At 42.9% G+C, this 13,850-nt stretch overlaps 2 protein-coding genes across 7 annotated transcripts; both read left to right on the forward strand.

Moving 5' to 3' along the window:
* Positions 1 to 151: 151 nt before the first annotated feature.
* On the forward strand, positions 152 to 2,939 carry LOC107195200 (transcription initiation factor TFIID subunit 6). Its single transcript, XM_015585000.1, has 8 exons — positions 152 to 399; positions 488 to 806; positions 879 to 1,282; positions 1,369 to 1,572; positions 1,647 to 1,829; positions 1,910 to 2,126; positions 2,206 to 2,531; positions 2,611 to 2,939. Exons 1-8 carry the CDS (start codon positions 220 to 222, stop codon positions 2,704 to 2,706), a joined length of 1,929 nt encoding a protein of 642 aa, XP_015440486.1. The 5' UTR covers positions 152 to 219; the 3' UTR covers positions 2,707 to 2,939.
* Positions 2,940 to 3,906: 967 nt separating this feature from the next.
* On the forward strand, positions 3,907 to 13,449 carry LOC107195189. 6 transcript variants are annotated; one of them, XM_015584981.1, is made up of 6 exons: positions 3,907 to 4,066; positions 11,171 to 11,324; positions 11,702 to 11,815; positions 12,488 to 12,601; positions 12,697 to 12,810; positions 12,901 to 13,449. In XM_015584981.1, exons 2-6 carry the CDS (start codon positions 11,195 to 11,197, stop codon positions 12,927 to 12,929), a joined length of 501 nt encoding a protein of 166 aa, XP_015440467.1. In that variant the 5' UTR covers positions 3,907 to 4,066; positions 11,171 to 11,194; the 3' UTR covers positions 12,930 to 13,449. The 6 variants fall into 6 exon arrangements, with proteins under 6 accessions (XP_015440467.1, XP_015440469.1, XP_015440466.1 ...); XM_015584983.1 differs by lacking the exon at positions 3,907 to 4,066 and adding an exon at positions 8,008 to 8,044; XM_015584980.1 differs by lacking the exon at positions 3,907 to 4,066 and adding an exon at positions 8,624 to 8,668.
* Positions 13,450 to 13,850: the final 401 nt, after the last annotated feature.

A 13,850-nucleotide genomic window follows, 5' to 3' on the forward strand; every position in this document is an offset into this window, starting at 1 on the left:
TAAGACGATGAACTTCTAAATTGAATTATAAAGCAATTTGATCCTTATGCTCTGTACTGTCAAAAGTCGACTGCTGTACCTATTTGGGTACTTAAAATTAAGGCAACAATGAAGTCTGTAACACTTGTGTAAAATTTGTAATTTACATGGTGTCAGGCACATTGCTGTAGTAAACCTACAGGTACAGTTATAAGGAATAAACGTTTAACGTTGTGTCGTATGGACTGTGATGACCAATACAGCCTAAAAATGAATGAAAGTGAATCTGTTTATGGGACTACATTGTCTCAGGAATCAGTAAAGGTAATTGCAGAGAGTATAGGTGTTGGAAATTTTCCTGATGAAGCTGCTAAAGATCTTGCTGAAGATGTAAGCTACAGGCTCAAAGAAATTATTCAGGTTTGTTTATGTTTGATCTATAAACAGTCTTATACTTTGATGCCATTAGTCTGAAATTGGCTTTTTAATTTAAAAATTTTACTTCTAGGATGCTGCTAAATTTATGAGACATGGTAAACGCCAACGTATGACAACTCATGATATAGATTATGCTCTGAAAATTAAAAATATTGAACCAACATATGGATTTTTTGCTAAGGACCATGTACCATTCCGGTTTGCTTCTGGTGGTGGTAGAGAATTACATTTTGTAGAAGAAAAAGAAATTGATCTGAATGAAGTTATATCAATGTCCGGTGGGCAATCATGGCCAAAGCTGCCTCTAGAAATTACGTTACGTGCCCATTGGCTCTGTATAGATGGTGTTCAACCCACCATTCCAGAAAATCCACCTCCAGTCTCTAAAGGTAATGAGCTTGAATTGTAATATAAACAGCAACTTTTCATTGGTACTAAGATTTTTACTGATTGCTTTGCAGATGTTCAGAAGTTGGAGAGCGTCGATCCGACAAGTAAACTCTCAAATAAGAGTCAAAATATTGGTGTTGGAAAACCAGGAGGTGGAGGCAAGAGTCAAAAGTTACGTAACGTGGAAACTGTTCATGTGAAACAATTAGCAACTCATGAGCTGAGTGTCGAACAGCAACTATATTACAAAGAAATTACGGAAGCATGCGTCGGCTCAGATGAGGCCCGTAGAGCAGAGGCACTTCAATCTCTGTCCGCCGATCCCGGCTTACATGAAATGCTGGCACGCATGTGTACCTTCATCGCCGAAGGTGTTCGTGTGAACGTTGTACAGAATCATCTTGCTCTTCTAATATATCTCATGCGTATGGTTAAAGCTCTTCTGGACAATCCGAGCCTTTATTTAGAGAAATATGTATGCATTCTTGTACCTGTTCCATGTAAGGCTTAAGAAACCTGCAGGCAAACAACGTCAGTGTTAATTCAATATTTTCCTTGTAGTTACACGAACTGATACCGTCTATTGCAACTTGTATAGTTTCACGGCAGTTGTGTATGAGACCGGAAGTAGACAATCACTGGGCTCTGCGTGATTTCGCTTCACGCTTAATGGCTCAGATATGCAAAAATTTTAACACGTCTACGAACAATGTACAAACCAGAGTAACCAGAATGTTTAGTCAAGCACTCGCTAAAAATAGTCAGGTATAGCGATAAAATTATAACGCGTTGTATACCTGAAGGTGAACAACAGTAATAAATAGTAAATTACTTTCTAGACCCCGTTAGCGTCTCTGTACGGTGCAATTGAGGGATTATGCGAGCTGGGTCCGGAAGTAATAAAAGCGTTGGTTATCCCGAAAATTAAATCCATTTCTGAACGTATAGAATCATGTATCGAAGGACCGGGTTTATCGAGTGTGGATAAAAACGGAGCGGGTCACATAAAAACCCTGCTTGTGGTAAATCATACATTGGTTTTATTAAAGTTTCACTGAGTTACAGCGTACAGATTAAAATGAAGATGTAATATACTTTACAGAAATCAGTCGCTCCTATTTTAAAAACTATACGGTCACCGCCGGATTATGTGGAGGATTACAAACAAGATTACGGTTATATAGGTCCTGCGTTATGTGCAGCAGTTGCGAAGGCTCGTACACAGCCAGCGACGTTGGCAACAACTGCCTCCACAACAACGGCTTTAACGACGAGTCAACAAGGTCCAACATGTTCTGGAAAAGCTATCATGCAAACTGGTAATTTTGTTTTCCGTGAGATGATATTGTGTACATCATTGTATAGAATTTTCATTTTTTTTTTAATTTTCTATTTAAGTGGCGAGCTCTAGCCCGGGACAACAAACTGGACGTGCAATAATGCTGGGTACAAGTAGAACCCCAGGTGGAAGTAGTACTGGTGGTGGACAAAAATTCGTGATTTTGCAATCACGATCGCAAACACCAACCGCAACTTGTGCAATACAACCACCGCAACAACAACAAACACCTCAGACACAACTACAACAACAGTCGCAGCAACAAGTTAAAATTTCTCAAACGAATGTTGTCCAACAAAAGGCACACCTACAAAGCAGTGGCACTAAATTAGTAGTAGTTTGTATGTCAAGTAGTAATCACTCCACTACTACTACAATGTCACAGGTACGTGTACTGTATTTGCACTTATTGCAGTATGTAGACAGCTAAATTTGTATTAATTACTCCAATTTTATTATTACAGGCAAATCTAGCATCCAAAGCGCAAAACGTGTTTGTTACTCAAGAAGGTATCGAATGTACAATAGCTCCAGATGAAGAACAAAATACTTTTCAATGATAACGACTACACAACTTATGAAAAACGAATGTCTGATAATTTGTACAGGATGTAAAAAGGCCATTTCCATTCCCTTTTTTTTATACTGCAGAAGGAGTGAAATCTTAACATGGACATAACGAATGCAAAAGGAATAAAAACATTTTTTTATAAGTTTCACATGCGATGTTGTTAAACACGTAATCTCTACGTATAACATAACTATGCCCTAAATATATAATTTCTTACATAAACGATTATTTCATTTATGAACTTCGATTATGTGTATTTTGGCCGTAGTTGAAATTACCGACAAAATACATTTCCAGTACATTACATATATCAGTATGTAAAAGTGGTGAAAGTAAAAAACGATTTAAATTTTGTCTGTTGATAAAGAAGGTAACATGTTAATGCTTTCAGTCCCAACCTGGTGGCGCTAGATGCCTGTATAGAGAGGACGTTTTATTCTCTACTATGAGGACTCTATTTATTACCTAGCAAAGCACAGTTACAGAGCTTAGTTTTTCAGACTTTATCAAAGAAAAATACTTATTTCATGTAAGACCCGTAGAAAACTACTCTGGCATCATTTACTTAGGATACAAAAGGTTAAGTTGCAGATCGATTGCTTTGTGTAAACCCTTCTCACAAGCTACCTAGTATCTTGGATATTTCCGAAAAGTGTACGATCCTATCCCTCCTCGATCTCCCCTCTAAGCTGATCGATATATTCGGGCGGACCACATGATTTCAAAGTGCTGGAAACACCCAACCGAACTACCATATGACGCGCAGCTGGGATAACTACGCGATGAATCATTCAAACTCGTCCACCCCAAAGCGTCCCTTAGGCCTCCCTCTGCCTGACTATTAAAAATAACCGCAGCATTTCCGTCCAAAACGCCAGACCCCTAACGCCGTTTTTCCAAATGCGTATCTAGAATCGTACAAATATAGTCCAATAGCCGGAGAAGTTCTGTAAAAAGGTTGTTTAACGCAAGGATTTCTTTTTCGTGCAACGAATGTGAAATTATGTCTGTCGTGAAGGGTGAGTCAGCTACCCTCCGATGACGACGGTCAAGGAGACGATTGGAGGAAACATTTGGAACATGGTAGGAGAAATCCGACAGTGGGGGAGAGACAAGCGATGTATTGCGATTGGTTGAAGTTCGGGGTCGGAATTATGGTGGGGACGGAACAGTGCGAGCGTAGGATCGACAGAGGGAAGAGTGGAAGAGTGGTTCGCCGGTGTTACCTGGTGTTACGTTCCACAGAATTACTAGCCGGTCAGTCAGTATACTGTCTCCTTCCTGCCCTTGAACACTCGGCTGGACGGAGTTCCTTGCGCTTGCCTACGTCCCATAGTGTCAACTGACAGGTCAGTGATCTTCGACGCGATTCATTCTATCTCGTTGCTAGAGATTGCATGCAATGGATTAACTTTCCTCGAGTGAACGTTTCGCCGGTAACACACGCGACCGGCTTTCTTCGTAACGCACGAAGAAAGCCGGTGGGATCCCGCTGTGTATGCGCGTGTGCCGTATATGTGTTTTCAACATCGCGAACATTTTATCAAGACGTTTGTTATCGACTCTTCGTTTGCTAAACATTTTTTTTTTGGCGATCGTAGGTTTAACGACATGGTTATCGCTCGATATTGATCGACTATGTAATTCAATGATCAAAACTAGTGGGGTGTGGTCAAATCTTTTGTACTCGTTTTGTGTATCTCAAAAATCGACAGATTTTTCAATGTGTGCACTGCGAATGTTTATGCAGATTCTCACTTTGCAAACTGATCTTAAAAAAATTGAATTTTATTAGAGTAAGAATAAAGTACATACTACATTAAAAACTTACGCATTGTAATGTTTGTAATGTTCGATCAGTATCGTCATCCGTGAAACAAAATGGAATTTCTCGCGAAACTGACAAGCATTGTCGCTGTTCCTGCTGTCCCTACTGCTTCGAAAAAGTGATCAAATTTTAGTACGTTTGGTAAACCAATAGATCTAATATAACTGGAAATTGCAATGGCAAGATATAATGAAATATTCGTGCATACGTTTCGATGAATTGGAAAAGTGGAGTAATTCGAAAGGAAAGAGGCACGTTTTGTAAAATTTCGGGTAGCCATGTACTTACCGGCCGAGTTTCTATGTGTACTTCGTTAGGGCGATAGGATGGGACAAGGGCGTGGTTTTGACAGATGCACTTCGCTGCGCATCAGCCACGCAAATGCGTTTCTGGTTGCCGAGTGACGAGTACAATCGTATCCCCCATCATTGTTTGAATGTTTTTCATCTCTCGCTTTCATAATTTTCCGTTCTTCGATGCTTTTTTGGTAATGATTTTACTTAGAAATCAATCTGCTTAAAAGTTCCAGTCCTATTTAGAATAATTTCCATAAAAACATGCGACGATATCATTGAAACGTAAACAACATTTATTCCGTAATTAAATGTACGCATTTTTATGCGCCGTGTCTTTCACGAGGGAGAGTCTCGAAGTATTTGCATCTTATCATGTCTCGAACGAGTTGGCTTGCTTCAAGGCGAACGAGAAGGTCTTTCGAATAAGTACTCTACGAATTCTATTTACTGCGTCGAGAAAATTGTCATAGAATCTACGTTATTGGATCGATCCAGTGTCCGTGCGAGGATCGAAGGAAATATTGCAGATCGAAAAATTAGCCCCACATCAGTAAAAATGGCCCTTTTACCCATGACCATGAAAAATCGTGGTCGTCACGTTACGTGGGTGTGTATACAATACATATAGAAGGATATAGATAGCCGTGGAGTTCATGAACCCCACTCTTCGACCCCCGCATTGCCAATCGATGAAACCGTCTGCCACCCGTCGACCTCTTCCCTGTGAAACCCCTCACGTACGGACGCACACTCGCGCATCTATTTCATTCAGGGTTACGAACAGAAATCTGTACACTCGTTTCGTGATACTCGTAGCACGCATTTCGATGGTCGATCCGATCCACGAATGAGGCATAACGTTCCGTCAGAGTCGTGACTCATTATGGAAATATAGGATTACGAGGATTTAGGAGTTACCAAACACGGCTGAACATCCGTGTAACTTTTGGACGGGACTGTACCGCACCCCCTATTTGCCGTCAAGTGTCGCGCGGTCAGGATGCTGCTCGTCGTGCAGAAGCTTAATGACGAGAGTAATCTACAATCTACGAGATTGGGTCAAAGGGTTCCCTACAGAGGTTCATTCAAGGGAGCGTGTACCTTCGTTGGCGTACTCGTTCACGAAATCTTAACCGCTGAAGGGGGGGAGGGGAACTCTCTTTGCTATGCCCAATGGCAACGCAAGCTCCGTGCATGATTTATCGTGCGCCGCGCTTTCATCTACCAAATTGGATTTGGTGCCGGATTATTCAGCTTCTCTGGACGCGCAAACAGCCCTCCTTGTGCTCAAACGATCCGTGCACGTTCCACGCGTAGGTATACGCTATGCGAGTTCTGTGAAATCGCAGCTGCGACTGGAACGCGGTCACAAATAAGAAAAAAACCGTCTGTCGAGGTCCACGGCGCGGATGAGCCGCTTGGTAACACGTAATACGCCCCTGAACATTCGCGCCACCGCTCGATACGAGATACGCGCGCGTCCAGGGTTCGTTAGCCGTCACGGTCGTACCGAGCAGTGAGCAAGAGAATGAGCAACAAGGGAGGGAAGGAGATAGAGGGCGGCCATATCGCGAGCGCGTTCGCCTCGGGCGCGAACGCGACGTGAAATCGTCGTCGTTGTCGTCATCGTCGTCGAAACGCATTTTCTAGGCGCATGCTGCATGATTTTATGTGGGTATTAGGCGCGCGTAGGTGGGCCCAGAGTGCAACCCACCGGTCGATACACGCGCCGACCGGCCGCCTCGGAACCGCCTGCATACTCGATCCGAGGCCCTCCGTTAAACGCGATTACTCCAAGTTAATTGGCAGCCCGCGCGAACTCGTTAACCGTCAGCCGTAAGATATCTCTCTCTCTCTCTCTTTTTCTCGCTTTCTCCTTTCCCCCTCTATGTCGGGAACCCACGACAATGTTCGACGAAAACCCTCGGTTGATTGCCGGCCGATGTATCGACCGGCTGCGCCGGGATACATGTTCGAGATCGAACAACCTCGGACAGCTGGTTGTCCGAATTGTATCGTGCAAACAAACGTGCTCGCTTCTTCAGCTGATCGTTCATCGTGGTGTCTGGTTACGCGCGAATTATTTAAACGTAGTAGACGATAATCTTCGCCGATGGTAACATAACCTAGTATCGCAGGAGCCTGTTGGTTTGAAAGAGAGTGGGCGATCTTTATTCTAGATGTTCGTATCCTACGCCAGGTTTCAAATGATCAGATATATGTCATAGAATATCGGAAACGTTATGTCTTATCTTTATAGACAACTATATAGAGTATGAAATATATGTTTGTCGTTCCTTTACCATCGTCATTTCGATAGCAGACGAGCTTGATCTCGATTCTCTACGGTCGAGCGATCACACTCAACACATATACACATGACATTAAAATTCCGCATGAACGGAGTCGGTTTTATGGTTGACTTTTGTGGATTCCATGGCGACCAGTGAAACGTGAATCTCCCACCGCGACGTGTTGGGACTGTTGCGCGATGAGTACAGGCCCATCGAAGCAGCCGTGTACTTACACCGACGCGTCCCGCAAACCGGCTAGCGAGTCGGTGCGCACGGCCAACCTAGTTTCCTTATTAACTCTCGGCCCTCTTTTCTCGTCGCGAGATCGTGTAGAATTTATCGTGATTTCACCAGACAACCGTGGGCACCATATCCGAGCATTTTCATTTCTCCTCCTCCCCCTCCCTCTGTTCGCCTTCGATAATCCGGCGAGATACGTCACAGAACGAACCACGGTTTTCTGGCTCCTGTGAAATCGACCGACTTAACGCTTGTAAACGCGCCGTGAAATTCCGCGGCTCTCAAGATGTATACACGAATCGCAAAACCGCCGATACATCGATATTTATTGCCAACGAAACAAAGAATACTAAGAAATATTACGGACCTGCAATATGATGCTACAACGAGTATACGAAACGGGGGGAGTAATAAGGATCGAAAGCAGCGTTTATTCGACCACTGTCGCGACACAGACGATGGCATTTCTAAGTGTACATACATATTTCGCGGTCAAATTCGTTGCTTCTCGCCGGGCGTAATCAAGGACGCGTTAGAAACGGCGATGGAGGTCGAGACCACGCACGGTAGCCTTAAAAAGACTAATCGAATCGCATCGTTACATTCGATTCGCGTGTACCACGGCGTTTCATCCGAGCGTGCTAACCGTACCACCAAGCTAATCGAGAGGTATCTCCTCTTCGTTTTGTTACCGTTACGCGGTGTATCCGTGTATAATACGTGCCCCCCTCCTCCTATAGGTGTGTACACTCGATGCACAAGAGAGACTCCTACACGCAACCGTGCCGAGAGGACACGGGAGAGAAGAGAAATATTCTACGAGCCGGACACGTAAAGGACGCGCGAGCTTGTGCTCGACGGTTGCGTATTCGGCCTCTTTCGAGCTCTCTCTATATACAGCCATACGACCGGCTACCATATAAGGACCTATACACAGCCTTGTCGATGCTGACCCACCGTCGGAGAAACATGTATCCCTCGAAACGCGCTCTCCTGGAGCCCACCGCTTCGGTGGTGTGTTGGTACACTCATTTGGCTCTCGGTCCTGGACTTCGAACTCGCAATTTGCTCGCCGCCAATCGCGGTTTTCCTTACCCACCAGCCTGAGGATCGTACCTATCTGCACGGATGAAATTTTCAGCAACCGTCGTTCCCCTAAGCGGAATTTTTTTCGACGAACGAAACTGATGGAACTCCGAATGCACGCGTGTCGGTATTTTAACGAAGTCCCCGCGTGTGTAATTCGACACCGTGGACGGTCACGTTCGTTCACCCGACTATCCGAACGGAATGGTAAAAATACGATTTTGGTTACGCTTAGAAAATTACGGTGCATCGAAGATAAAAGTTTTATATAATTGTGTGTGTGCGTATGTAACAGTATTGAACCTAACCTAGATAACCTGTAGGATCGAGGGAATTATCGATGTGCTGATTCGTTACGTGTGTGTTTGATTTCTAGGGAAAATTCAATTGACTAACGACAAGTCGACGCAAGGATAAGTACTGCTGATGAACGATAACGCGATTTTTCATCGATGACTTGACCCTCTTGGAATGCAGATGGGTGGACCCCGGCTCCTTCTTGCGCCTTTCATATATATATATATATATATATATATTTGATTCCGTAAAAATAATCGTCTAGTCTAGATGCTAAAAGTAAACGAATATACAAAGGACATAAATAGAGGAAAAAGCGAGGCAGAGAAAACGGGATAAAGAAATGGAAGAGGGGGGAGGTCTCGACGGGTATGAGTCACTGTGTGTGTTCCAGTGGTTCACAAACTTTTTTAATTACGTGTCCTTCCGTGACTCTTATCATCGTTCTTGTACGTATTTGAAAACACTTGTGTATACTATTTTTTTTCTTTACTTTTTTCCCCGCGCATACACCGAGCGGAATTCGTTTTGCACGTTCATTTTGCTTCGAACAATCGCAAAAATGCTCGTCGATGATTGCGCATCCCTGGCCTAACAACCGTAAAGCGCTAAAGTACCGCGAGTACCGGATTCAATATAGGAACATACGACGAGTCTCTCGAGTCACTGGACGTGCGAAGACTACCAATTATTCTTTTTATTTTATTTTATTTTTTTCTTGACTTTATATCGGAGAGGAAGTTTATTTCACGTCGCAGTTTCTGTCAACGAATGCTATCGCGGACGCGCGCGTGTAGTCTGTTAAAAAGAAAAAAAAGGAAAAAGTTTGACCGTTTTCTTTCTCCGTCTATACGCCATTCGGATAGTTTGACCTTGAAGAAAATCCCCCCACTGCGTAAAACTGCGAACGTTTCGGTGGGAGATTACGCGCGAAGAATGTGTGACAAAAAACGAAATGGAAGGAATCGGAGACCGGAAGTGCCGAGCTTCTACGGCTTCCGCTTCGTAACGCATTACTTAGCAGTACGTAGCAGCGAGATTCAGAGATAAAGAAAAGCCTCGAGCGTGCTGATTCATTCCCCGGGCCGAATCTAACGAGGAGAACTTTCGTTGAACTCGAATAATAATTCGTTGTTTTTTTTATCTTTTCTTTTTTAGTCAAGTCGAAATCCGTCGGAGCATGTCGGACTTGAACCGGTACGTCACAGTTCGTTATAACGAAGCAGGAGGGAAAAAAGCATGCGCGCTTCAAGGCGATTCGAAAATCCGTTAGTTTCTGCAAAAGAAAACGGGGAAGACCGGAAACACTGGAACGAACAACGCTTGGCGTTTGCATTCGCCAGAAAGCGGTTCCGTTATTCGTCCGGAATTTATGGCGCCTAAGGTTTCGTTCAGCCTGCATCTCGCAGTAGGAATGAAACGGACCTGGTCGGTTTTCCTCCTTTGTGGAAAGAGAAAAAAATCGAGTAACACGGTCTCCATTGTTTCGAATATTATTTCGAGGTGCCACACCCCCGGATAGCACATGACGCCTTGAAGACTGCTTAAAGGCGTCTTAGACCTAAAACAGCCGTAAAATGGACGTCTTCAAGGCGTTATGTGCTATCTGGGCCGTGTGGCCCACACGTTGAATCTGCTGTACGACACAATTCGTCGACATGCACCGACGTTTCTGCCGATAATCTGCTTGAAAAGTCGTTCTCTGTCGATAAATACGTGCCGATAGGCCGTACACATAAACTTTAACATTAACAGACAACCTTGCTCCGTTCCCGGTAACACGATAACAATGAACCGATGCGTTCGCTGACACCGTTGGTGCACGTTTTGTTATTTCCGATAGCTACGTGTCATCCGTCGTCGGGGCCATTGTGACGCGTGTGCGCTCGCTGTCTTTACGAGGAAAATCGCAAGGTGTCGTGCTCAACCCGGTAAAATTGTCTTCAATGGGAATTGACGATACACGGAATAACCGGCACGCGAAAAAGGAACAATCCGTGTCGTTTTATCAATTCCCTGCGGTTGCCACGCGTTACCCCTGGCCGCGGTAAACAGTTACGTATCACGTCCGCGCGAAAAAAAAAACCTCGACGGTTAATTTCAGATTGTACGGTTCGAGCAGTTGATGTCACTTCTGTGCTTGGAAATTCTTTCGCCGCGTACTCTCTCGTTCCCCGGGGTCCCCGGCTGCTGTGTTTCGTAGCAGAGAGAACGTACTCGCGTGTTGCCAAAGTACACGAGAAAGCATTTGTCGCGAGCCGATTGGAAAATATCAGAAAGGCGTAGTTATGCGTTAAGGAGTCGTCTCTCGGTAGTGATCGAGTTATTAACGAATGATTTTGTCGAGGTTATACAGGAAACAGTTCGACAAGAACGTGTTGATCAGCGATAAAAATTGTCACTTTGTTCCAGATTAAAGAGTACAACACAGCCGCCATGTCGAGTCCGTCGCTGAAGGATCTGCCAAAAGTAGCCTTAGACCTGAAAAGCGAACTGGAGGGTTTCAATCATGGCTGCATGAAGAAGGCTGCAACCGCCGAAAAGAACGTTTTGCCCTCCGCCGAAGGTATGTTTCACGCGAGAGACTTATGTTGCATGGAGTGTCTCGAAAACCTAATGTCACGAAACTTGTAAGAGAAAGTAGTAAATGGGCCCTTAAATCGTGTTTGTGTTTAAGATACAGAATCGTTGCTTCGCATTTGAATTCCCGTTTTACTTTGTTATAGTGTAAGTATCTTAAAAATGAATAGTTGTATCAATCTATTCCCATCACTTGAAAGTTTTATGACATTACTTTTGAGTTACCCTGTATAATTTACAATCTTTTGTCGCACGCAAGTGTGTTTCTCGTAATTAAAATCATGCCATAGTCTCGTGGCCAGCAGGTCAGTAGAAATCTAATTTATTTATCGAAAATATCGTAACCACACGTGTTGTATGTAGATGTACGACAAGAACGACAGCATTCAGAATTAATCCACGGTGTGGAGTCATTTAAGGCAGATCAATTGAAACACGCCGATACGAAAGAGAAGATTATTTTACCCAACGCCAAAGGTATATGTACCAAAAGCGATTGTATCAATCGACAGGTTTCTGTTTCTTCGACCGGTAACGGAGGGGTCTGTTGCTTCTGGTGATTCGAAATTGCGCGAGTAAACATACACGATTATCCAACAATCCATACACCACTCCTTCTTGCTTTCGCTTTCTGATAGCTCAGGAGGGTTACATTTTGCATGGGAGATTGTTAGTCGCGTACTCTGTACTGTCGACAAGAATAACACAATGTTACGTCCGCTTTGGCGATAAACGTTTACGAAATATCACAAGAATAACACAATGCAGCTTCCTCAACATTCTTTGCTAAGAAGTAACACGTAAAAACGGTGTATAACATCGGACGCTTAGACACGTAGTACATACATATAAAGGATAATTCACAAAATATGGGCATAATTTTGGGAACGAATAATGAGCAGTTCTTAAGTTGTTTGTTTTATCCTATTAACGAGTTATATATACGTGTTTAATTCGTAGCTGAATTTATGTTCATATCTTACAAAACATTGTAGAATTAGTTTACGTTGTTTATGCCTATATTTTAAATATAAACAACACGATACAGCTTCGCTATTTTTTAGAATCTTGGTGGTGTATGTCAAACACATGGGGAACTTAAAATTATGAATCTTCGTTTGTTTCTAACAATAATTTATTGTTTTGTAGATGTAGCCGCGGAAAAGACTCAACAAACCCTGATCGCCGGCATCGAGAAATTTGACCCCGCCAGTCTAAAACACACCGAGACCCAAGAAAAAAATCCCCTACCTGACAAGGATGGTACGGTATCCTATTTTCTGTTTCTGCTTTTGTTAATTCTTATTCATGCGGAGAGAATCCGAATTCACCGGAAAATATGCGTCTTTGTTGCACAGTGATCCAGCAGGAGAAAGGTAAACAGCAACTAATCTCTGGAATTGAAAATTTCGATCCGGCGAAATTGAAACACGCGGAAACGCTCGAGAAAAATCCCTTGCCAACCAAAGAAGGTAAGTCTAAACTTGAAGCACCTTTGTAGTGTGTGGATTAGAATATCGAGCATCAAAATCAATTAAATGGAACGATATTACTTGTTTCAGCGATCGACGCCGAAAAGATAGCTGCTTAAATCAAGCTTTTTGTGATTCAAAGAAAAAAAAACCGAAAAGAAAGGGAGCAGCGACTCATTTCTTCCATTTTCTATATCATGACATTTTATAACAATTACTCATACATTGCCGACAGGAAAAAGAAGAATGCGAAACACTGTGTTAATGTAATCTTATGATTATACTTATCCTACCGCCAAGAGCGTTCCTTTCGGCGAGACGTACAAGTCGATTTTTTACACGGACCTATTTGTATTAACAACGGAAGGACGATGAGGGTTCGGGCCCGGAAGTTTTGGCTTGTATCAGCGATCTTGGGCTTGTATCAGCATCCGTCTTTATACACTAACTCGCCAAAGGATGTACTTTTTATACTAAGAAAAGCTCTGCACGCCAGACGAACGTTATTTTCGATAGCAACAAAATTGGGTAGCATTGCATGCGTTACAGATATATCGCAATGGTACAGCGGTTGATCTTATATTTGTGTAAAAATCATATTTTATATAACGGGCTATTGTACTTTTTTAATATTTCGTACACATCGCATTGTCATTCTGATAAAAATTATGACGAATAAAAAAGTAATTTGTAAAAAAAAAAGTATGAGAATGTGTAACGACCAGACACTTTTTATTTCATTCTTCATCACATTCCGTGACAAGACCATTTGTGTAACTTTCCGATCACGCCGCGTGGGCCATCGATGACCTACAGTAGATAACAAGGCAAATACTTTTTTCACTCACTCAATACATAAATTGCCAATAATTGGAATGAAAAATTGATCGTGGTCCATCGATGGCCATATGGTTGTGGAACGGGTTAATCATCAACGATTTTGATGTCATTCATAATTATTTGCTTATTTACATAGCAATGAGAAAACGTAGACAGAAATATGTTTTATGGAAAGAAATATTCTTTCATGGGAAACACTA

The sequence above is a fragment of the Dufourea novaeangliae genome, unplaced genomic scaffold, assembly GCF_001272555.1.
Source record: "Dufourea novaeangliae isolate 0120121106 unplaced genomic scaffold, ASM127255v1 scaffold55, whole genome shotgun sequence".
NCBI classification, from domain to species: Eukaryota; Metazoa; Arthropoda; class Insecta; order Hymenoptera; family Halictidae; genus Dufourea; species Dufourea novaeangliae.

What these genes read in the sequence shown, in the direction of transcription:
- LOC107195200 (XM_015585000.1), top strand. Translation starts at nt 220, where the DNA reads ATGGACTGTGATGACCAATACAGCCTAAAAATGAATGAAAGTGAATCT. An exon ending in GCCTTTATTTAGAGAAATAT is followed by an intron (nt 1,283 to 1,368) that starts GTATGCATTCTT and finishes TTTTCCTTGTAG; the next exon opens with TTACACGAACTGATACCGTC. An exon ending in ACATAAAAACCCTGCTTGTG is followed by an intron (nt 1,830 to 1,909) that starts GTAAATCATACA and finishes TATACTTTACAG; the next exon opens with AAATCAGTCGCTCCTATTTT.
- LOC107195189 (XM_015584980.1), top strand. An exon ending in TATTTTACCCAACGCCAAAG is followed by an intron (nt 11,816 to 12,487) that starts GTATATGTACCA and finishes ATTGTTTTGTAG; the next exon opens with ATGTAGCCGCGGAAAAGACT. An exon ending in TCCCTTGCCAACCAAAGAAG is followed by an intron (nt 12,811 to 12,900) that starts GTAAGTCTAAAC and finishes TACTTGTTTCAG; the next exon opens with CGATCGACGCCGAAAAGATA.